This window comes from Dryobates pubescens, chromosome 14 (assembly GCF_014839835.1).
Source record: "Dryobates pubescens isolate bDryPub1 chromosome 14, bDryPub1.pri, whole genome shotgun sequence".
Taxonomy (NCBI): Eukaryota; Metazoa; Chordata; class Aves; order Piciformes; family Picidae; genus Dryobates; species Dryobates pubescens.
Genome location: NC_071625.1, coordinates 14,916,173 through 14,941,350, shown reverse-complemented (window position 1 = coordinate 14,941,350; position 25,178 = coordinate 14,916,173). Strand labels below are relative to the sequence as shown.

The 25,178-nt window shown below is 47.0% G+C and overlaps 1 protein-coding gene across 1 annotated transcript in view; it reads left to right on the top strand.

Annotated features, from left to right (window-relative positions):
* The window catches only part of ADGRB1 (adhesion G protein-coupled receptor B1), a 317,920-nt gene that overhangs the window by 80,712 nt on the left and 212,030 nt on the right, over positions 1-25,178 (top strand). Inside the window, exon 3 of the mRNA XM_054167432.1 lies at positions 9,371-10,291. Within this exon, the coding sequence (XP_054023407.1) occupies positions 9,544-10,291 (748 nt within the window). The 5' untranslated portion in view covers positions 9,371-9,543. The remainder of the gene's footprint in view (positions 1-9,370; positions 10,292-25,178) is intronic.

Genomic DNA, 25,178 nt, shown 5'->3' with positions numbered 1-25,178 from the left:
GGACAGCAGAAGAGAAATCTGTTTTCCTGGGGCTAGGGCAAGCACTAGGACCTGAGCTTGTCAATATCCTACTCTGGACCTGGTTGCAGAAACAGCTACTTGGGTGTTCATGCTCTTTCTCTCCTTTTCTTTAACCAGTCCAGCTCCACTCTGCCATGGGGCAGGCAAAGAGTTGAACTCATCAGGTATTCAATGCTGCTTTGATAGGGGCTGAATTATCGAGGCAGGAATTATAAAAATAGAGTTAAATTTATTTTTCCCCAAAACTCCCCCCCAAAATTAGGTATAAAAACTTATTAAACTATTTACAGGTTCTCTTCAGTTGTGAATTCTACCAGGATGCTTATGGGCAACTTTAGTACAATTTAGAGAATTCAGAAAAGGGAAAAGGCTAAGCCACAAAATAGCTTCACCCCACTTATAATCCGAGGCAAGCCAGGAACCTTAGGGAAAGCCGATGAGAACACCAGGCTGTACTCACAAGGATGGAGCAGGAATTTGGTGTCGGTTCCTAGGTCAGCGGCAGGCTCCAGGAACTGCAGGTTTTATAACCCAATGTATGGATAATGCAGCAGGATCCAAAGGAAAAGGACCCACCAGAATCAAAGTGTCCATAGACACGGCTGCTATGAGGCAAACTTGTGAGCAGCAGCACTACAAGAAAGCTGCAGGTTTCACGGCAGGCAGGGTCGCTCCAGGGCAGGCAGGGAACAGGACCTCAGGCAGGCAGGGTCTGGGGAGAAGCCAGGTCCAGGTGGAGCGAGCAAGATGAAGGCAGGAGCCAGAGCATGAGGGCGAGAGTGAGGGCAGGAGCAGGAGCAGGATGATGGCAAGAGCCCCGATTGCTTTCTGGCCACTCTATTTAAGGCGTTTCTAGACAAAGTGTCCAAGGCCAATGCATAATGGGCACAAAGCACCCTGCTAAACATAGCTCCCAAACCCAGTGGACTTCTCCCATGGGGAAGGGACCTCTGCCCTGGTGGAAAGAATGGGTGCTAATTACCTGTCCCCAGGCGAAGGGGAAGGCAATTTTTCACCTTGGAAGGCAATTTTGTGCCTTTATCTTTCCCCATTCAAATCTCTGCTGATGGAGATAGGGGAAGGGGAGTTTGGAGCACACTGTAACAACTGCCAGGTGGTCTGGGCAGACCAAGCAGGAAAGAAGTTCCAGATGACTTGGCCAATGCACCAGCTTTTCACAGAGTCATAGAATGGAGCATACAATGCTTGGGGTTGGAGGGTACCTTAAAGATCATCTGATTCCACCCCCACTGCCATGGCAGGAGCACACAGATTCGCAGAATCACAAAATGTTAGGGGTTGGAGAAGACCCCCACCTTACACCAGAAGATGGACAATGTCCTTTCCTTTATCCTTGGTAGCCATCTCTACACTGGTAACTCCAATGGGACAGAATGTGGCCTGAAACACTGTCCCATCACTTGGACATGGGTTATGTCAAGGCTCTTGACTTAAGGGGCCAGAAAATGAGTCCTGGTACATGTGGCTTATGTAGGATACATCAGTGAGCAGCACCAACATATATTCTGAGCTCTGGCTTATGCACCTGCAACTCCATGAATCAGAAAGCCCAATTTTGGGTTTTCCAACCATTACTCTGGCCACATGCCTGTGCAAAACTGAGCCTCAGCATGAACACACAGACCCCCCTCCACCCTCTGAACTTCCCCTCTCCCTGGGGGCTCCCACTTAGCTCCCCAGCTAACACCAGTGCTTTTAACCTTCAGCTGCATTTCTAATCAATCACATCCCAGTCCCTAGCATGAGTGAGCAGTGATGGAAGTGGTCTGGCCAGTGCTTGCTTTCTGCCATTCATTAGGATGACCTTGCCCTCAGAGGACCTCTTGCATAACCCTCACACCCAGGAGCAGGGTGGGATTGTAGTGGAAAAGACCCAGAAGTGCCAGCTGTTGCTAGAAATAAGGCAACATGGTAAAAGGGATTTTTCTAGAATTTGCTGGTGTCTAATCCAGGGTACTACTGACCTGCTTTGCTCCTCAGGTGGTACCAGCAATGGGAATGGATGGGAGCAAGGGATACCAAAGACTATGGGTGATGCTGTCATGGAGGAAAGGCTGATTTGAGCAGGATCAGAAGAGCTTTGTTTTCCAGCAGGGGAGAGGAAATGTCTGGGAACAGTGGGGAACAATGACCAGTTTAAACTCACAGCAGGCTGTCCCTCACCACTGTCAGCTGGGGATTGAGTCGGTTTTGCTGATGGGAAGCCAGGGCAGAAAAAGATGTAATATTTGGACAAGGGGTAATGGTTTCAAAGTGGAAGAAGTTAGACTTAGATTAGCCATTAGGAAGAAACTCTTCACCATGAGGTTGGAGAGGCAGAGGAACAGGTTGCCCAGAGAGGTTGTGGAGATTCCAATCCTTGAAGTATTCATAGACAGGTTGGACGGAGCTTTGAACAATCTGGTCTAGTTGGAGGTGATGACCCTGCCCATGGCAGGGGGGGCTGCAACTACACAATCTTTAACGTCCCTTCCAACCAAACCTATTCTGATTCTATGATGAACTCCATCAGCTGTCCTTCACCAATAACCTCACAGGCTCCTTGACTTCACAACACAATGGCATCTAACCCATCCCTGTGTCATACAGTCCCTGAGGAACCACCAGCCCTGGCAGTAGTCCTAACAGGCCATGTCAATAACATGCACCAGTGTAGAGGAAAGCTAAGGACACACAGAACTGCAGTTCAGTCTGAGGTGATGTTTAAAAGACACTGAGTTCATGTACAACATCTGTCTGAGGCTGTGTTGAACCCATCAGAAGGTGCCACAAAGTCCTGGGCCCAGTGGACCCAGGCAGCCCTATCTGGGACCAAATAGAGCATATCTGACCCTTCTTGTCTGCTGGGTTCTTCCTCACAGTGATTTTACTCTGGGTCCTAGATTTTATGGTCCAGCTTCTCTGCTCAACTGACTCCTGGTCCCACCCACTGGAAAAAAAAGACAATCAGAGTCATGAATGGAGCCTAGCCTACCTACACCTCTTTTTGAGAGTTTTAGCTATGGGACCATCTTCAGTCAACATGATCTGGAGTGGAGACTTCAGTCTTTAAGGTTGTTACTTCATCACGGGTTGAAACCCTAATAGGTTGGAAATGAATCACCATTTTCAGCACTTTGCTGGAGCTTTTAGGATCATAGAGCATCAGAGAATATCAGAAGATGCTTCTTATTTCCATCTGTTCAGGTGGGAAAGCTGAGGTATGGATTGGCAGAGATGCTTAATGCAGAGTGTGCACAAATCCTGAAGTCAGGATTAAAATCTGTGGTTCCCTCTGATAATGTCTTACCATCTGACCAGTGCTGAAGATGGTCAAAGATGGGATGGTTCAGCCAAGGCTCAGGGGCTTTGTAGTATCCTCATTAGGGTTGAAAGCCTCTTGGCTTTCTCAGTATGATCCATTTCTATATACCACCTTTCAGCCCTCCCTTTCCCCAAATCACTTCTAGCCTTTGAAAATTTAAGTAGGACTGGGATTCTGTCCACAAGTCAAGCCCCATCACAGGATCAAGTTTTTCCCACCCTAGTCATGCTGGACCTGCAGGCTGGGGGAGTAAGATATGCAGGAGTCCATCCCTAAAGCAGGTACCTTTCCAAGCTGGAGCTGAGAAAAATGTGATGAAGAATGCTGGTCTGTATAAAAATCATTTATTAACACAGCAGGCAGGTAGGAATCACACTTTCTCTGCACTCAAAAGACTGGGATGGATGGAGGCAGCACACCAGTCTCTACAGTGGTGGAGTACATATGCTGGGTCATGAGAGGGCCGTGCAGAAATGTGTTTCTGAGAAGTCCATCTGACCCAGGTGTGCTTGCTGTTGCTTCCCAAAGGGGTTTTGCGTGAGTTCAGCTCTCAGCATTTGATCCAAAGGTAGAACAAATCAGGTCAGATACTGACCTAGGGAGCTTGAGCTGGAGCTGATTTAGCAACTTTTCCAGGATATGGTCCACACCTGAAATGCTTTTCCAGAGAGCAGGATGTGCACTGAAGTCAGAGTGAGACCTAAATGATTTCCCAGTTTTGCAATACCCTCCAAGTCATCCTCTTGCTCCTTCAGGCCCTATTTTTCAGGTAGTTTCTGCTTCACATTAAAAAATAAATAAAAAATAATATAAACAAAGTGTTGCTGGGAAGGATCTGGGCCAAGTAAATACTCATAGAAACCAGAAAAGAAGAAAAAAATGCTAATTAAAAATAATTTTAAGGGAAAAAAATAGATTTTGAGCACTGATTTGATAGAAGCAGCTCTGCTTCAGGACCTGTCTGAGCTCCATCCCTCTCTAGGTGCCATATAGGACTATCTTCATAGAGTCATTGCATGGTTTGAGTTAGAAAGGACCTTAAAGATCATCTAGTTCCAGCCTCCCCCCCCGCCCTGACAGGGACATGTTCCACTAGATCAGGTTGCTCAAGGTCCTATTGAACCTGTCCTTGAACATCTCCAAGCAGGGGACACCTTCTTTCCTTGCCAGTCAGCCAGATCCAAGGCCTTCTTGACTGCTCTGTGTGCTCTCAGTTCAGAGATGCCACTGTGTTTCTCCAGGTGTTTCTCCAGTGTTTCTCTAGGAATTCTCAGTGTGACTTGCTCCCTCTCCTTGCTAACAAAAAGTCCAAAAGATGAAACTTTTTTTTTCCTTCCCCTGCTGGCTGCTTCTTTGTGGATAAGGACAGAGCATCTTTTTTTCCCCTGTGTTTTCTCAGGGTGCCAAGGCACAGAGTTTTCAGGGCCAGGAGCTTCTCTGCCTCAGGCAAATGGGATATTTTATTTAATATCTGAGGACTTCTTAGAGGGAAATGGGAAACCCCAGGAAAGGAGGATTAGCTTGATGAGAGGGGTTTTCACCCTGCTGGGATGTCAGCAGTGTACCAAGGTCAGGAAAAGGAAAAGCAGAGGGAATTAAATCGTGGATGATAGCATATCTGAGCTGGTGGGCAGGAAGAAGGGAATTGAGGAATGGATGATCTAGTGGGGGTAGATTAGGGTGAGGATGTTGGGAGAAGTCCTGCAGTCAGTGGTGGGGAAAGGATGCCCTTCCTGCAGTCATTCTTTTGTCATTCTTTTCTCTTTTCACATTCCCCCCCCCCCCCCCCCCCCCTATTTTTTTTTCCCATGGCTTGTTTGTGTGTATGTCTAAGACTGCCCTCCATTGGCCAGATCCAGGCTGCTGCACCAAGTGTCCTGCATCGCCAATGCAACCGAGGAAGGCGGTAGATGCACAACCAGGGATGTTGCCCTTCCAGCACGGGAGGACTTTGTGCAGTACACAGACTCTGCAAAGCAGGGCACATTGCAGCACTGCCTGCATTCTGTGCGCTCCTCCTGATCCTGCAGAGTTGAAATCCCTGTGCTGGGGCATGACCACAAAGTCATACACAGTAATAAGGAGATATACATCTGGAAGGTCTTGGTGGGATGGGGGAATCATCCTGTGGGACTGTTCAGGCAGGGGATGAAGTCAGTTATAGGTAGAGTCAGGGGATATCCTGATCCTTCTCTGCTCACTCATATCCCATGCTGCCTGCATTCCCAGGATGGACATGAGATATGCTTGAGGCACACAAATGTGTGCAGAAAGAAGGCAAGGACATGAGGATGATGAAAACCAGCAGCCTCAGATTGTCTTGGTGAGTCATTACTGCAGGAAGCTAAGGTGCACCACCAAGCACCTGGCTATACCTCCATACCTTCCAGGCTCCAAAATTCACTGGGACCAGGACAAATTGGGTGATTAAACCTCTTGGGCAGCCCAGCTGTCAGTTATAATGTTTGATTCGGTCCCTGTCTGGGTTTTTTTAGGCTGTGAAGGTCTTGACTTGTGTTTTAGAACAACATCTGGTCTAGCAGGTGCCAGGGTGGGATGGGAAATACTCAGCAAGGAGGTAGCAAAACTTAGCAAGGCCCCAGGCAGTGGTGTGAGTGTGCAGGAGCCAGATATGGACATCTCCCATCATTACTGAAATAGCCAGGCTAGCTAGACCCTAGCTGTGGCAACTACCATGGGAATATGGGCTAATTATTCACATGTATGCCATGGGAATGTGGTTTCCAAGACTGGAAAAATCTGTCTTTTCACACATTTAATATCACCTCCCCAGCTGCAGGCTGCAACCTCCACGTTGCCTCTGGGGTTTTGCTGGTTTAAAGCATAGAGAATGGATCTCCTTGGTGAAACACAAGAGCCAGCTAACTGCCCATCACATCTCACTTTCCTACCAGCTTCAACACATGTTGAGCCAGAGATCCAGATGTGGAGGGAGGTTTGTCAATCCACTTCTAATTAAAAGTTCCCACTTGAAGGAGAAAATAAATAATATTTATGCTCCTTATGGTGAAACCTTCCAGATGGGACTGCATTCAAGAGAAATCAATCCTGAGACCTAACTACCGTAACACAGCGTCCCATTAACGGGTCTGCTTAGTTAAAGTTTGTTGGCTTTTACAGTGCTTTTCCAGAGAGGGGTGGTGGTGGTGGGGGATGCATTTTGTGCTTGCTGCATCTTCATTCAGTAGCAGTTCTGTAGCCAGCATGTGAAAAAATCGTTTATGAGGAGGCTAGGAGGCTTGGGCTGAATCCCACGCAGTGAAGTCATGGTTAGGGACCAGATCTCGGCACAAGCCCTGTCTCCTAATCATCTTGTTGCTATGGAGGCACTGCTGGCTCCTGCTTTCAAGCAGGGGAGACAGGTTTCTTCCAGATCTGGACCAGAGGTTAAGATGGTCCCTAGCTGGTTCATCAATGTGAAGGTCAGATAGACTTTGGCTTTCCAAAGGCTGCTCAGGGACTGCCCTATAGCGAGGGAGAGGTGAACCAGCAGTTCTCTTCAGAGCCTCAGCAAAGCAAGCACCTTTCACTTACCAAAGCTGATATTTAAGGCATTCACTGTCATTTGCAGGTAACCTCTTCTGCTAATCAGGATGACCCCTCTGAAAATTTATAGGGTGTTTAGTTGATGCCTGTGGTTTTCATAACAAGCTTTTTACATCCACTACTCAGGATGCAGCCCTGAAATCCAGCCCCTGAAGCAGGCAGGAGTCTGGCACAGGGAGGTTTGCACTGCAGAGCTTTGCAGGCTGCAAACTACTGTCAGGAGTGGGGACCTGACTTCTAAAAAATTTAAGTGCAAATGCATTTGGACTCCATGCTGATTAGTGTCAGTTCTAACAGACACTCAGGAATCTGCTGCAAGAGGCTGCAGTGATTTGACGCTGGGATGAAGCACAGTTTGCAAATAGCAGATCTGACTTTTGAGTTGCCTAACCCTTTCCTCCCCGGTAAAAAACAAGAGAGGCTCTTGCAGAACAAGGGAAAATGCACAGAAAAAACCCCACCTTTGAGACAGAGCAAGGAGAGAAACCAAGGGGTGAATGTGGGGATGCATTTGGTTTATTATCTCTTCCCAGATCCACAGGATGGTCTATGGGCTTCATCTCTTATTTCTCAGTCTCTCCTGGGATTGAGTTTAGCAGCCCGAATTGAAGATTTCCTGGCAATTTGTGCAACTGCTCTGAAAGCTTCCTCTGTTTGCAGGCTGGGAAGGCAGACCACATCAGTGGGGTGGGAGATGGCAGGACTGGGCATGAGTGGGCTCACTTTCTGGGGCTGTGAGCAGGCTCCATGGGTGCAATGAAGGAAGACATGTTTTCCCTCTCCCCTTGCAGCAGGTGCTGCTCTCTGTAGACTTTCACTCTAATTCCTTCCTGGCACTACCACTGTGGTCCTTGATCATGGAGAAACACATCCCAGATGATATGAATTATTTTGAGGGTTCAGCCCAGGACAATGTTGGCATCTCAGAAGATGAGCTGCTTGCATTCAGTTTTCAATACAGAGGCCCTGCCCTTTTCACTAATCTGAGGACCATGAAGGCTCTTGAAATCAAAGCAGTAACTTGACTTGGTAGAGGAAACCTCCCTCGCAGGGATTTGTCCTTTTGAAATTGGGCAGCTGCCCTGTTTTAGAAGTAGCAAGTACTGCAAGACCAGGGAAAGCCTCACCCAAGGGGAAGTTTCTGATTTTCTCTTCCTAGAGTGAGCCATCAGGACAGGAAAATAAATGGCTGGAAAGATGAGCAAGAAAAGCTGCCATGGCTGTATGCCCAGCAGTAGGAGATGCTCTGCCCCACATACTGAGAGTCTGACCCTCCTGCCTGTCAATCCCTGTAGCTCTCAGTAGGTCCCCTCCCCAAACATGATGGTACAAGGTGAAGACAATATTGCCAATGATGGTGTTTCCCTTTCTTTGTCCTGCCCTGGAAAGAGGAGAGATGGAGGGAAGGGCCTTCTTGGTGGATAGGAAAGAGGGAGACTTAAAACAGTGCAAATGGTCCAGAAGTGCCTTTGCATGAAGGTGGGCACAGGGTCTGCAGAGTTGGGCTCAAGAGGGGATCTGGGCTACAAAGGGTTGCAGGGTACAAGTCCCATAGGGCAACGTAGGATGGATGTTACTTTTGATGAAGAGACTTTGGGGTCTTAAGGGCATTCTGGGACTGGCAGGGAGGACTCCCACTCCCTGGAGATGCTCAGCTACAGTACCATAGGTTTGAGATGTCCTGCACAAAAGGGCAAAAGGGCTGTGTGATGTGGGAAGACCTAAAAATCTGCCTCTGTAACCCTTTTTCTTCCTGTACTGCATGCACAAGCTGCTTCCAGCCCTGGACTCCTGCCTAGGCAGGATTGGGATATTGAACAACCCCCTTCCCCTGCACTGGTTAGGTGGAAGAGGAGGGAGGAGAGAGAAAAGGAGAGACAGGAAGGAGCAAAACCTCGAGGGCTAGCAGGAGGAAGAGAGAAAGTAAAGCCCAGCTGCTTGTATTCACCTCCAGCCCACCTTCCCCAGCTGTAGCCTGCAGTTTGCATTGAGCCAGCTTCCATCCCTGGCTTTATTGGGGTGGAGAAAAATCCCTAAACCAGAGATCGATGGTGTTTGCTTTGGGGAGTTGGTTAGAAATCACTGTAAAGGCTTTGCTGAGCTGGGCAGAGGGGCACTGCATTGGTACAGGGCACTGGGAAAGTGGCATCAGAGCTATGATGCCCCTCACTGTGAGTCATAGCTGGGCCTTTTCGAGGGGTTAGAACACCCCAGAGATGGGGACAACTATCATGAGGATGGTGATGTAGGTCTGCATCTTCCTCCAATGAGATGTGCTGGGACTGGGGATGCTGTGTGGATTCTCAGCCTTGCAAAGGGTTGATTGAAAAAAACCCCAAACCATATACACACCCAAACAAATAAAAACATAAACAAACAAACAAAACAGACAAAAACCCAAATCCCAAATCTCTTCTCTTTTTCTGCCCTCCTCCTTCCCTTTCCTTTTCTTTCCAGGTGTTGTTTATGGCCACAGGAGGGAGCTCAAATCCAGACATGGGAGGATTGGCTTGATTTCGGATCCAGAGCCTCTTAAACTCTCACTTTTCCTCTAAGCTGATCCCTGTTATGTCCAGGATCTGGCGCCTGCTTGACATTTACTTTGAGTTCCAGAGGACCAGAGACCTAGGATGAGGAGCATTGGATCTGCCCTGAACCTGCTTTTGGTATCGCCACTCTACTTTGTATGGACCGTGGTCGCTCTGGACCTGGCACAAAACCCCTGCACCACTTTAGTCCAGGGGAAATTCTTTGGGTATTTCTCCTCCTTTGCTGTCTTCCCGTTGAACTCCTCTCTCTGCTCTTGGATTATCCAGAACCCTGACCCCCGGAGGTACACTTTGTACATGAAGATCCTAAAACCCGCCGGCATATGTGACCACCAGCACATCCGCACCTACCAGTTCGACTCCTTCCTGGAGTCCACCCGCACCTACCTGGGCATGGAGAGCTTTGACGATGTGTTGAAGCTCTGCGATGGGTCTACTCGCTACGCCTTCCTCCAGTCCAACAAGCAGTTCCTCCAGATGAAGCAGACTGCACCACCGGGGGTGGAGACCTGGCCCGTGCGGTGGAAGCCCACAAAGGCTCAGGAGAGGGACTTCTCAGTGGAGTACCTCGTGGTGGGCAACAGGAACCCTAGCAAAGCTGCTTGCCAGATGCTCTGCAAGTGGCTGGACGCATGCTTGGCCATCAGCAGCAGCTCCCACCCGTGCGGCATTATGCAGACCCCATGCTCTTGCTCAGGAGGGGAGGTCCTAGATCAGGCCAGCGAGGTCCTGGGGTTCACCAGGAAGAAGGAAGATTGCTATAAGGATGGAATTTACTTGGAGAACTGCATGAGCAGCCCCAAGGACAGCAGCGGAGTGGAGTTCCTGGGTGAGTGGAGGGCAGCTGGGGGCATTTGGGAGGGAGGGCTGGTTGGGCTCTCCTCTCCCGGGTCTCACGCTGTCCCCGTCACCTCCGTGTCTTGAGTCTGCAGGTGCCTGGGAAGAAAACCTCACGTTCTAATTGACAGGCAGGTCTGGTAGCCCTCAGTGGCTCTTTATGAGCCTGTGACTGCAATTGCAAAGCGTTTCCCTTAAATATACCCCAAATAGTTTCATTCATGCCCGCGGCTTGTGGCTTGCTTGTTTTACTTCAGCTGCTGAGGGGAGAGTCTTACCTGAGGGTGAGCTGTCTTCCAAATTAATTACAGACGTCCTAGAAAAGGTAGGATCCAAACTGCCTCCCGAGGCAGGCTGCACTCAGCAGTCCCATCAACCATTGAGATTTGTGGGGAAAAAATAATCCTGGGGTTTAGTTCAAAAGGACAGCCACAGAAGGCCACACAAGTTTTGCTCCAAACCTCATTTTCCTTCTGGAGACTATTAATGATAATACTCACCATGCTGCTCCTGTGGGGTTACTTGGTGCCTTTTATGGGGCTCATTCCTCAGCTATTCCATCAGTATTTTGATGACAAGCTTGACTATGCCATGGGCTGGAAAAGATCTAGGGAGTTGGAAGAGGCATGACAAAAAGGACTATGAATAAAAATGAGATGCTCAGAGGGATCTAATCTGGACACTGATCTAGGGAGGGCAGTGCTCCCTCCAGTGATCTGACATGGTGTACATCAGTGCTGTGGTTCCATGCAAAGTAGAAGGGAAATGGGGTGTCCAAAAGTGAATCTTCTGTTTCAGCACCTGTGTCAGATCTGCTCTGATGTGTTTATTCTCAGCTCCTAACCCACCTGCCAGAAGTAAGGTTGTGTATAGTGGAGGTGTGATGCAGAAGTGGGGAGGGGAATCTCAAATTCAGCAAAGTTCAGGCCCATTCCTGAAGCCACACCAGGGTCTCATCTTCTTCAGATGCTAGACTGAAATGTCCTCTGCCACGGGGAGGAAGTTTGAAGCCATCTGGGACTGGACTTAGAATCATAGAATAGTAGGGGCTGGAAGGGACTTCTGGAGATATCTCAGCCAACCCCTCTGCTAAATCAGGTTCACCTAGATCAGGTTGCACAGGAGCATCTTGAAAGTCTTCAGAGAAGGAGACTCCACAGCCTCTCTGGGCAGCCTGCTCCATTAAACCTTCAAAAGAAAGAATTTTCTCCTTCAGCTCAAGTGAAACCTTCTGTGTTCTAGTTTGCACATATTGCCCCTTGTTTTAACACTGGGCACCACTGAGAAGAGTCCAGCCTCATCCCCATGATATCCACCCTTTATATACTTATATGCATTGAGAAGGTCTCTTCTCAATCTCTTTTTTTTTCCAGGCCAAAGGGCCCTAGGTCTCTCATTCTCTCCTTATAAGAGACATGCTTAAGCCCCCTAATCATCTTTGTGACCCTCCTTTGGACTCTCTCCAGTAGTTCCCTGTCTTTCTTGAAGTGGGGAGCAAAGAACTGGACACAGTTCTCTGGATGTTGCCTCACTTGGGCAGAGCAGAGGGGTAGGACAACTTCTGTCATCCTAGACTTTGGAGGTCCTGCCTCGATTTTGCACCCCCCTCTAATTAGAGAGGAAATATCTCGAAGCAGTGGGAAGGAAGCTAAAATGACTTTCACTGGGAAAGAGGATATTGTGCACTGGTCCAAGCTGTGCAGTGTGATTTTCCTGCAGACCACAGTCTGAGAGATTAGTGTATGATCAGGTACTAGTGCTTTTCTCAGTGTATTGGGGGAGGGGGGGAGGTTTCATTTCTCCTTGATCTGTGAATCAAGACATGAAGGCACGCAGCCAAGATGTAAATCCTCCAAATTAGTTCTTTAGCCATGCCTCCCACACCAGCTCCCAGCTCATGGACATATTTGATCTCCAGGTTTTGGATTGCTTTGTGATGGCCTTTTTCCTCCTGCCTGAACAGCTTGTGAGGAGCATCATGTTGGCTGTCTCCTCAGAGCAATGTTAGCTTTGTGAAGCTGGTGAAGGGTCTTATGAGGAATGAATGAGGTAACTGAGGTTGTTTAGCCTGGAGAAAAGAGGCTCAAGGAAAGCCTTCTCACTCTCTACAACTACCTGAAAGGAGATTGCAGTGAGGCGGGTGTTGGTGTCTTCTCCTTTGTATCACGTGTTAGAATGAGGGGAAATGGCTTCAAGTTGCACAGATGGAGGATTAGGCTGGATACCAGAAAAAAAAAAATCCTTTACCAAAAGAGTGGTCAGGCATGGGAACAGGCTGCCCAGGGAGGTGGTGGAGTCACCATCCCTGGAGGTGTTAAAAGAAATGCACAGACATAGTACTTCAGGACATGGTTTAGTGGCCATGGTGGTGCTAGGCTGATGGTTTGACTTGATGATCTTAGAGGTCTTTTCCAACTGAACTGATTCTACGATTCTAAGCCATGTGTCATGCCTTGCATTTGCTGATTGGATGATTTATGTCTTCAACCCAAGCAGTGTGACCTTTCTCACTGCAACCAAAGGCAAAATTTGAAATAAGATTTTCAACAAATCCTGAATCATTCAAGCTTAATATTGGCTTTTGTAAAGATCTCTCCTAGTCCAGCTTGAGTGCTTGGATGTTCCCAGAAAATAAATATGAAAGAGGCTCAGAGCTGGCTGAATCAAAATCCTTTCTGGGTGTCAAATATTTGTAGAGAGTGTAGATAATTTTTTTTTGCTGGCAGCTCACATCTGCTCCATATTGAAGATACAGAATTACCATCTTCACTGGTGGGATGCCATCTACACAGAAACATTGTTTGCAGTGTGCCCAGCCTCTCCATGTGCTGCTCTGTCTGTCACTGTGTCTGTTTTGATTTTTGCAAAAGCTTGATCAGGAATATGGAGGCGAGATCCAATTTGGACAGGGACTCAGCAGCAATCCCTTAACAGCATTTTGTAGGTGGAATATTTTGATAGTGTTCCCAATTTCCAAGTGCTGATGCTGGTTGTTCCTGCCATTGTTGTCCTGATTGCAATTGTAGCTTTTTTCCTCCTTTTTTTTTCTCTCTTTTCTTTTCTTTTTTTTTTTTTTTTCCCCCTTTAAACTTTTTTCCTGTTTTTCCTTTTCAGTTTTATTTCCCTATGCCAGTTCCCAAGTCATTTGTTGTCTCTGGGCCTGTCTTAAGGTTTTCATCTTCGAGCGAGGGTATATGAGTCTAGTGTGGTGACTTTTAACATTTGGGATTGGAAGGGACTTTTGAAGGTCATCCAGTCTAACCTTCCTGCATTGAGCAGGGACATCTTCACTTAGATCAGGTTGCTCAGAGCCTCATCTAACCTGGTCCTGAATGCTTACAGGGATGAAGCACCTGCCACCTCTCTGGACAATCTGATCCAGTGTTTCACCACCCTTATCATAAAAAATGTCTTCCTTCTATCTAGTCTAAATCTCTCCTCCTTTAGTTTTAAACCATCACCCCTAGTCCTGTTGCAACAGGCCCTGCTAAAAACACTGTCCTCATCTTCATTTTCCTGATGTGCTTCTTCTGAACCTTGGATATTTCCAAAGCAAATGGATGGTTTCAATTCTACAGAGGCTTCAGTGAGATGCTGCCTTGGAAGCCGCTGCACTTTGGCTCAGAGTCCATGAGTGAGGTCCCTTTGAAAAGGTTCACTCCCCATCCCTGGCCAAAGGATTGAGAATCCAGCAGTGTGCTGCACTAGATGGTGTCAGAAGATAGCCAAGAGCAGGCTGGGAATAGGGGGTTGGATATAGAATCATACAATTGTAGGGGTTGGAAGGGACCTCTGGAGATCATTATAATCCATCACAATTAGACATTGGCTTTGGTAACTGAGGAGCAGAGCTGAGAGATGAACTTCTGTTACCAACCCAGACTGCAGGTCTGACCATGACTGAGAAGTGGGCACACTGAAACTGTTGCTCCAGAGCTACTGGGACACCCAAGAACCCTAATGGACAGCCTGATTTCACTGAGAATTTACTCTTGATTCATATAGACATGGATGTTTGTGGTCATTTATGATGGACTTCACAAAGAAACTCTGCCAAAGACATCCTGCCTTGTCTACAGAATCTGTTCTTCAATGTCTAGAGGTAGGAGAGAATACTCCAGTTTTGCTTCCCATGTTTAGCTTGCACTCACTGTCCCACACAGACATCACAGAGGTTACACCAGGTGGTGGTGGGAGTGGGAAGAATCTATTGAGGTGGACAGGAGATGTTTCAGTGCCTTGCTGCACATGAAAACTGTCCTGGTGACTAGAGGGACATGCTTGGAAATGTATTGGCAGCAGCAGTCCACTCCCCAACATCTCCCCTTCTTGCTGCAGCTACTGCTGGAAGAGCTGGACAGAGGAGTTCTGTGAGAAGACAAGAGAGGAACTATTTTTGGCTGTCATCAGGGCTCCCTTGGCTGCCTCAGGCAACATGAGAAGAAAGTAAAGACTGGTTGAAGGTCCTAATGTTTAAGGATGAATTGTCTTTTAATGCATTCAAGTTGGCATTCCTGGAATAGGCTTCTACACTGGTTTGGGGTAGAGGACCAAAGGGCTGAAGATAGGGAATCTTCCTGAAACATAGGGTCTTGAGACTTCCTGGTCTGAAATGCTGGTAACCCTCCCAGATAAGAGCTGGCTTCATTGTAATTAGAGCTGGAGCTTTAAAAGGGACACTGATGTGACACTGTAATGAGAGAAGGTTAAATGTGTGCTTAAGTGCTGTGCTGAGTTAGGCACTTAATGAATGTCTAATTAGTCTTGTCTCCACATAATCTGTTCCTGGAAGGCCGTTGCAGTGCTGTCACATTTTGATGGTCTGAAGAGATAGCCAACATGCTCTGGTTCTTCTGATCTTTGATCTTGGAAAGAGCCAAGATGCTGACTGCAAAACAGGGTTAAATGTGTGCCCCTGATATATATAAAGTCGATGGCTCCCGGGCTGGAGGGAATTTTATGATGGATAAATCTAATTGGTTTCATGTCTCGGCCAGAGAACTTCACAAATTGATTTCAGCAAGGAACTTGAGCTGAGATTTAAAGGGAGCTTCTTAGTCATCCAAAATTTGAATCAAGATATTGCTAGTTTGAAGTAATGGGTTTGATTTTTTCTGCCTTTCCTGATAAGCTTTCCCAGTGGTTTGCTGTCTCCACTACTCTGAACAAATGCAGAACCTCCTTCCTCACACATGCTCATCTCTTCACTTCTCTTTTGCGAGTGGTGTTTCATCTTCCATCCCTTAGATGTTTTTCTGCCTGACAGGTTAAGAAGTTGTCTAGTGTCATTCTCTACTGTTTGGAGAGGTGTTTATAGACCTATGAACAAGCTGCTTCTTGATCTTTGCAGCATTAAGGAAGCTGAACTCCATAAATCTCTCACTGCAGGACACATTCCCCAAACCTCAGTTGTTGCTGGGAAGCTTTGTTCCATGCCTGGCCAGTTCTGCTGGCCAAAGTCTCATCAAGACTGAACTTCTGCCTGGACTTGAGGCTGAGTGACTGCTGAAGGGGCTCCATGATGTGCAAGAGGGCCCAGAGGCATAGGGACTAATGAATCATAGAATGGTTTGGGTTGAAAAGAGCTTCAAAGATTATCTAGTTCCACATCCCCTGCCATAAGTAGGGACACCTCCCACTAGACCAGACTGCTCAAGGCCCTGTCCAACCTGGTCTTGAACACTTCCAGGCAGGGGGCATGTGTTCAACCACCGTTTTCCCTGATTCAGGAATCACATTGTGTGGCACTGCTCTCCTCCCTTTGAATCTCCCCCAGGATAGAAATAACTTGATAAGTAATTTCCTATTTTCCTATTTTGAGCTTTAGTGACCATGAAAGCCCAGAGACTGATAAAGAGGTGGGAATAATTGCCCAGGGGCAGGTTCTCAACCTCTCCTTGGCCTTTTCAGCTCCTCCTTAGAACACAGACTCTACCACTCCAGCAAAAGTCCCCCAGGCTCAAACAACAGCTGAGCTTGCAGAGAAGTATGTTTGCATTTGGATTTACCTTGCATTTGGAATTGCCAAGCGAAAGGCAAAGAGAGTTGGATGAATGAATTTTCATTGCCTCTCCTTCCTCCTGGCATGGGTTTGCTGAGCATGCTTGGGGAAGGTGTGGTGCTTTCCAGCTCCTTGCCTCTCCATCTGTGTCTGTCCCTGCTGTCTAGCCTGTACATCCTTGAGAGCAGAGATAGGGTATAGTCAGAGATCATCAGTGAAACATGGGGCAAGGAAAAGCTGCTCTCTGCTCACTTGTAAAATTCTCCTGTGTTACCCTGCTGAGAGCACTGGGGGGTTTACCTGACATCTCTCCAGCTGAAGCTCAAACCTCTGAAGCTGTGAGCAAGAGCTGATACCACTGCACAGCTCCTGGAGGAAGATGCTGAACAGAACCTGGCACCAAGCAGACAGGTCATAGAACCATAGAATAGTAGGTGTTGGAAGGGACTTCCAGGCATGGAGTCCAACCACCCTGCCAATGGGGGATCACTTAGAGCAGGTCACACAGGCAAACATCCAGAGAGGTCTTGAAAGTCTCTAGAGCAGGAAACTCCACAGCCCCTCTTGGCAAGTTCACCGTGTCTCCTGCAGAGAATCCCTTCTGGACCCATATGGACAGCTCCTAATGGGAGCTGTAGTCAGTGTGATGGTTTATGGATGAGGCAAGTGTGGTTAACTCCTTCCTGGGTGCTGAAAAGGGGTTTCTGACACAGTTTAGACACTCAGATCTCTGTGATATGTACAAGCCCTGCTTGCCCCACTGCTTTCCTCTGGGATTATTTAAAGGCCTTACGATCAGCACGGAATGGAATAGAAATAGAAATAGAAATTAGAATAGAATAGAATAGAATAGAAAGAATATTGGAAGGGACCTACAATAATCACCCAGTCCCAATGCTTGACCTAATTCAGGGCTGACCAAAGGTTAATTAAGGGCATTGTCCAAATGCTTCTTAAACATTGACAGGTTTGAGGCATTGACCACCTCTCTAGGAAGGCTGTTCCAATGCCTAACTACCTTCTCCATAAAGAAATGTTTCCTAATGTCCTGTCTGAAACTCTTCTGGTGCAGCTTTGAACCATTCCCACACATCCTATCACCAGATACGGTTGGACTTTTGTTTGACAAGAAGATCAACACAATGCAACAATATGCACTTGCATGCCAAAAAGCCAACCATATCCTGGGCTGTATCAAAAGCAATGTGACCAGCAGGTTGAGGAAAGTGATTTTCCTCCTCCACTCTGCTCTGTTGGGAACCCACTTGAAGTACTACATCCAGATATGAGGCTCCCAACATAAGAAGAACATGGACTTGTTGGATTGAGTCTAGAAGTGGATCATGAAGATGACCAGAAGGGTGAAGTACCTCTTCTATGAAGACAGGCTGAGAGAGTTGGGGTCATTCAGCCTGGAGAAGACTCTAGAGAGACTTTAGAACTTAAAAGAGGACCTACAAGAATGTTGGGTAGGGAACCTGTATCAGAGGGTACTGTGATAGGATGAGAGGTAATGGCTTTAAACATTTAGATTAGATATTAGGAAGAAATTCTTCACTGTGAGGGTGGTGAGAAACTGGAACAGGTTGCCCAGACAAGTTGTGGATGTCTATTCCTGGATGTGCAAGGTCAAGTCGAATGGGGCTTTGAGCAACCTGGTCTAGTGGAAGGGGAGTTGGAACAAGATGATCTTTAAGGTCCATTCCATCCCAAACCATTTCCTGGTTCTATGACACCAGTGAGAATAAGGCACCACATACATTTTGTTCAACATCTTCCCATATCCATGACCAATAGCAGCTGCCCCAGAATGTTTTATGTGGGAATACAGACCGAAATTTAGATAGAGGGAAACACAGACACCAGCTTCATGCCAGCTGCAGCATCATTTTACAATGGTAGCTGCTGAATCTGAGAATATAGAGCCATAGAATCATAGAATTGTAGTGGTTTGAATGGAACTCCATAGACCATTGAGCCCACTCCCCCAGCAAAAGCAGGATCACCTAGGGACCAGTCTTGAAAGTCTCTAGAGAAGGCCTATGATTGGACTCAATGAAAGTCTTTTCCAGTCTGGGCAGTTCTGTGATTCTGACCCTTTCCACTCCCTATCCTGAATATCTGATTTGTTTATGTGATGGAAGCAGGCTGAAATAAAATAAAAAAAAAGTCTTTCCAAGAGGACCTGGGGGTGTGTCAGGAGGATAGGGACAGTCATTTTTTCACTGGTGCCCAGTGACAGGACAAGAGGTAATAGGCACACACTTGAACACAGGAAGTTCCGTCTAAACATGAGGAGGAACTTCTTACTTTGAGGTCACAGGCTGCCTGGAGAAGTTGTGGAGTCTCCTTCTCTGAAGTCATTAAAAAGCTGCCTGGACCTGTTCCTGTGCAACTTGATCTAGGTGAACCTGTGCTAGCAAGTGTTGGACTAGATGATCTCCAGAGGTCCCTTCCAACCCCCATCATTCTGTGGCTCTGATTCTGTGTGAGCTGCATCCCTGGAGTTTTCAGGTGTCTCGTGCCCTTTGGAGGTGCCTGACCTCCATGGTTTTCCTTAGTGCTGAGTTCTCTGATCTTGTCTTTCATGGTGGATATAAGTCTGGAGTTTCTCCAAGGTTTTCTTGAAAGGGAGTTTTCTATTTTTCAGTGCTGGATTCCCCTATCCAGATGTAGCTCCCAAAGCCTGAGTGCAGGACTTAGCAGAGGTGACACTCATCCCATTGCCTTTGAAGATCTAGCAGACAACTGATCCAGGAGGGGAGAAGGTCTTTGCCTAGGAGGCTGGGAACAGAGCCTTAGTAGAGTTGAGAGTTATTTATGAACTTCTGAGTGTGTATGTGGGTGCTTTAAGTCACAGCAAACTCTTTTCATGTTGGCCAGAGCAGTAGATTTCACACCTCTTCCAAAACGTGGCTGTCACCTCTGCAAATTGTCTCTTCTCCCATATCTTTCCTTTTCCCATTCTGATAATCAGTCACATTTATTTATCTATGGGTGGTGAATGTGTCCCTGTGAGCCCAACATCCTCCAAGACAGTACTGAAGCAAGCTTGGGCTAAATAGGTTAGAAAACTGATTTTGGATTCTTAGCAGGTATTGTTCAGGGTGACTCTGTGACACTTTAACCTAGGGAAGATTCAGCAACTGTGTGTCCCTGGGATGGCTCTGCCAATGTCACCTCCGGTTGTTGACTCACTCCTTGCACTTGCTGAAGATAGCAATTTGATACCGATATCCTACACTTCAGCTTTTCAGCAGGCTGAGACAAACAGGCTGGGAAAGGACGTCCTTGCATCACCAGAACTACAGATTTGTTGACTTTACATATATTTCCTTTTGTTCCCTGACTCTAGTGTTGATAGACCAAGGATTGCCACACACCTCATTAAGCTGAACACTCTCAATAGGTCTTGAGTGGTCCATGTCATTAAACAGATACTTCATGGCTTAGGATATTCCCAGTATTTAGAAGTAGTAAGGAAGGGAAGGGACATGGGGGGGGTGGGGGTTAAAGCTGCAACTCCAGCCTCCTGGAGAAACTGGGCTGCCCTGTCTTAGGGGGATGCTTTGTTCCACTGTTTTTGATGCAGTTTGAGCTGTGCTCTCCCTGCAGTACATGGGCTTTAAATTGCATGAAAACTAGCAGCAGTCAGGAACAAGCACACGGGGAGGCTGATGCTGGGATCTCTAAGTGCTGTAAGAGTGCATGGAGATGATGTGACAGCAGATATGTACATGCAGAAGGTTTGGTAGGGTCCTAAAGCACAGGGATGAAATGATTACTAAAATAGAAGGGAGTCTGGCCCCACAAGGTTGTGCTCCATGAGTAGTCAAGTACTCAATCTGTGGATGCTGCAATCAAATAGTGAAGGCAAATCCAATGGCAGCATTGCCCTGCTTAGGTGGCTCAGCCTAGGGGTGTTTGTGATGTTTTCATTGTGACCCAGCAATGCAGCACCTAAACACTTCCTTCAAAGAAAGGAGAAGCTCAAACTCTTCTTCTCCATGTCTAGTTTTTGAATCCTGGAGCTATGTTCTTTCATTGTCCTGAAATTTATCTAGCTACCATGCTGCCCAGGAGGTAACACATCTGGAGCATTGCTGGCTTGGGTGGTGTGTGAAATAAACCAGAGAACTGCTGTACTTGGTATTGTTTTAGTGAGTGGAATCACTTTGGTTGACCTTATGCTCACCAGGAACCTTCATGGACATCAGTGCCCCACTATATTTTTTAGGAGAACAAGTTGCCCCTGACTCTGCATGCTGCAAACATGAGTGAATATGTGAAATATCTATTTACTTCTGCCTTTATCTTACCTGCTCCAAGAATATCTAATGCATGTTTCACTTAGCTTTTATTTCTAGCTGAATATGTTGCAGGACTAAACTGAGGCACAATGACAACTTGTCCAGGCTCTCCAACTCATTTTCCTCCTGAGAAAGGGGTCTCATTTTGCTGTTTTGGCAGGGGGGGTGTTGGACTCAATCACCAGAGCTCCCTTCCAACTCCTACCATTTTATGGTTCTCTGATTCACGTTAGGTGGTGTGATGGGACATTTTGTGTGTGGCTGTGGAAGGGGAGCATCTCTCTGAGGGGCAGTCCTTTGTCTACAATCCCACCATAAACTAGCCTTTCTTTGGACTTGGAGGTTTATGGTGATCTTAGTGATCTTAAGAGGTCTCTTCCAACTGAAAAAAAAAAAGCTGCAATTCTATGCTTCTATGAACGTGGGGCTCCTCTGCAGCATCTTCCTCACTATGCAACGCCAGAAGCAGCTTTAGTGTAGGTCATAGCCATCTGGGTCACACAGCAGGAGCAGGTCTTGCTCTCTGGAGCAGGGTTGGGTGCATAGGGGTGAGTAGGAGATCTTTAAGAGAAATGCCATACATAGCACTGGAGGCTTCAGAAGTTTGTGGAGGAGTGTTTGTCATCAGCATTTTCTCTTTGGTTTAGAAGAGCTCCTCTCAGTGAGCAATGTCTGGGGAAGGGCAGGCACTGTGCATTCAGAGAAATGTTTTTTTAATACTTCAGTAAGAAAAGAATATAAATGAAAAGGAGATGAGGAGAGGCAGAGCACCAGTTATGAAAAATGAATGGCGTAGCTGGGTTTCCCTTGCTTGACTGAGAGCATGCATCAACATGAGAGCAGACAGCGGAGTAAACAGCAGCCGGCAAGCCTCTATCCATCTTTCAGAGTTCAGCCATGAGCCTGCGGCATGCCCAGAGCTGACATCCTTCCATGCTGTCGCCTGACTGTGACCCACTGACCTGGTGTGAGAGATGCAGCCACACACTGTCACCAGAAATGCAAAATCTCCCCTCATCTCCTGCTCTACCCTGACCTTCAGCAAGCTGAAACACACACATCACACATCCATCTGTCTATCCATGCACAGGCAGGTCCTCTCCAGAGTTGCCTGGATGGGCACACGGCTGCAGTAGCGCACATCTCCATTTATTCATGTCCAGATGCATGTGTAGAGTACTCCATTGAGCTCATGGACGGTCTTATGTATGTAGGTGTAGGCACATGAGTGTTATACCTGGGTGCCTAAGTGTTCACGTCCATGGACACACAACTGCACACAGGGCAGGCAGATACACAAATCACAGAATGATGGCAGTTGGACAGGACCTCTGAAGTTCATTTAGATAAGATGGTGTTGGGTGATAGGTTGGACTTGATGATCTCAAAGCTCTTTTCTAACCTGGTTAATTCTATTCTAAATGTCATTCTATCCTATTCATGTCCAACCCTAAGCAAAGGAAGGTTTATCCAGATCAGGTTCACAGAAACATGTTCAGCAGGGTTTGGAATCTCTCCTGAGAAGGAGACTCCACACGTCTCTGGGCAGCCTGGTCCAGTGCTCCATCACCCTCAAAGGCAAGAGTTTCTTCTTTCTGTGTCATGAGTGGGCATGAATGTCCCTGCTTGTGCATTCAAACCTGACAATCAACATGTCTACACATATACAGAGCTGGGCAGATGGAGGGAAAAGCTTTGTGGTGGATACACAACCATGAAAATGAGTCTACCAATGTGTGGACACACACAGCTCTTGCACATCTCCATCCCTGCACATCCCCACATCCCACACATATGAATATATCTGGCAGCTGAGAGCCTCTGTGGGGAACCCCACAAGCCACAAAGAGACCCAGGGCACACTCTGTACTACTCCAGAGAGGATGCATGTTTGTTGAGACTCACAGAGTGTAAACTCACTGCAGGAACAAGAGGCTGACTCATGCTTTATCCTTTCCATGTTTGATCCAAAATGCACCATGAGGCCTATCTGGAAAGTGAGTGCCTCATGGTGCATTTCAGAAGAAGCTGGCTTTGTTTATCCTTGTGGGATTCTTCCCATCAAAAGCACAACTTCTGTTAATCCTCCAAGAGCTGAAGCAAGCTGATGGATTCCCCAGTGTGGCTTGATAGCTCGATGCAAAAGGACAACCTACATGGCTAGGCACTCAGAGAGGACAAAAATCAATTTTGTACTGGAACACCTGTCCTATGAAGAAAGGCTGAGAGAGCTGAGGTTGTTCAGCTTGGTTCAGCTCGAAGAAGGCAGTTGTTGGGATGCTGATTTTCTTCCTGCTGTCTAATGCTTTTGTCACGTCAGAGCAGCCTCAGTGTGGACAGCTGTGGACAGTGATGAACAACTGTGGTTGTTCTGCTTTTACAAGACTTTGAGAAAGCCTCCACTTCAGAAGGCAGCCCTGACAAAAGCAACAGCTTTGCCTATTGCACACTTTAATTAAAACTCTACCTATTCACCTTCAGCACCACTCTTTCCCTCCATACCTTTCTCTACCCTGACCCTCCTGCTGCAAATGAACATCTAATGTCAACTGGAGAAGACGCATTCATTCAGCAATTAAATAATTGAAGGTTCCTCTGGCAAAGACAACTATCTCCTGCCTTCCTTTTGCTTTACAACTTCTTTTCCCCTTCTTCTCCTTTTTTTCTTTCTTCTTCCCTCCAGTGAGACAAGGCTGCCATCCTTGAAAGCCATTTTAAATATTCATGTTTTAATTAACAGACTTTATTGCATGAACTCGATGTAAGATAATAAAAAAGACTGCCTGAGGCATAACACAGCTTTTTTTTTTTGTTTGTTCTTGTAAGTGGACTAAGAAGTAAAAAGCCTAATATGTTTCCTCAACAAACATTTGAAAGATACACAGAAATGACAGCCACGGGTCATTTACCCACTGGGTCCTCCACACACCCACGTGCTCCTGAGGACTGCTTTGTAAAGAGACTCTAAAAATGTGGAGCCTGGCAAAAATCCACAAACCTCTTGCAGGAACTGGCTCAAAGAATCACAGGATTACAGAATCACAGAATGGTGGGGGTTGGAAGAGACCTCTGAAGATCATCTAGTCCAACCCCCCTGCTACAGCAGGGTCACACAGAGCAGGCTGCACAGAATCACAGCCAGGTATGATTTGAAAGTCTCCAGAAAAGGATACACCACAACCACTCTGGGCAGCCTAGCCCAGTGCTCTTCAGTACCCTTACAGGAAAGTTTTTTTATGTTTAGGTGGAACTTCCTCTGTTCCAGTTTGTGCCCACTGCCTTTTTTTTCTGGTCACTGGGCACCACTGAAAAGAGTCTGGCCCCACCTTCTTGACACCATCCTTTGGCTCTTGCTGAGCATTGAGAAGATCCCCTCTCAGGCTGCTCTTTTCCAGGATAAACAGTCCCAGGTCTCACTGCCTTTCCTCACAGAGATGCTCCGGGCCCCTCAGCACCTTTGTAGCCTTTGTGAGACTTTCTCCATTAGTTTTCTGTCTTGAACTGGAGAGTCAAGAACTGGACACAGTACTCCAGATGTGACCTCATCAGGGCAATGTAGAGGGGGAGAAGAACTTCCCTTGACCTGCTGTCAACACTCTTTTTAATGCACCCCAGGGGACCATTTGCCTTCTTGGCCACAAGAGCACACTGCTGGCTCAGGATGAACTTGTCCACCCAGACTCTCAAGTCCTTCTCTGCAGAGCTGCTTTCCAGTAGGTCAGTCTCTGATCTGTGCTGATGTCGGGGGTTATTCCTCCCTAGGTGCAGGACTCTACACTTGTCCTTGTTAAACACCACGGAGTTCACCTCTGCCCAGCTCTCCAGCCTGTCCAGCTCTTGCTGAATGGCAGCACAACCTGATGGGGTGTCAGCCAACCCTCCCAGTTTTGTATCATCTGCAAATTGGCCGAGGGTCTACTCCATCCCTCCATCCAGGTCGTTGATGAAGATGTTGAAGTAATATCTCTTGAACAGGCTATATAATGGTCAGATGAGGGCAGTGGTTTGCATCCAGAGGATGCACAGGTGGAGATGGAAGCAGATCTGCAATGATCTGCAATGTCAAATCAGGCCTGTGAGTGTCTGGGGCTGAATGCAGACTTTTGCTGAAGCTGGAACTGGCATGTGTTTGGTTTGGTTTGGACGGTGTTTTTGACAAAATAAAACAGAGGGAAGGCTTGGATCAGTCCCCTTTCCCAATATTTCTGGGCTGAAAATCCCCAAATATTGATTGCACAGTTCTGCAGTGGATTTTGCCTTCTTTTTTTTTTTTTTGAAGACAAGTTGATGGAATGCAGGAATTAGTGAAACATCTGGTACTGCCAGGAAGGTGGGTTTGCCAAAAAAAAAAAAAAGAAAAAAAGGGAAAAAAATAACATCAGATGCAAGTTCTTTCTGTGTGGGTGTTTTCTTATGGTGCAGCTCCCTGAAATTAGTTTTATACTGTGAGTCTGTCATCACTGCTGCGTGACATGGGCCTTGGCACACAGTTGTTGGAGGAGGAGGTCCTAAGGATTCTGGACCAGAATCTCATAGGGAGGCCTGTTCTTTGCTGCTGCATCTGCTCG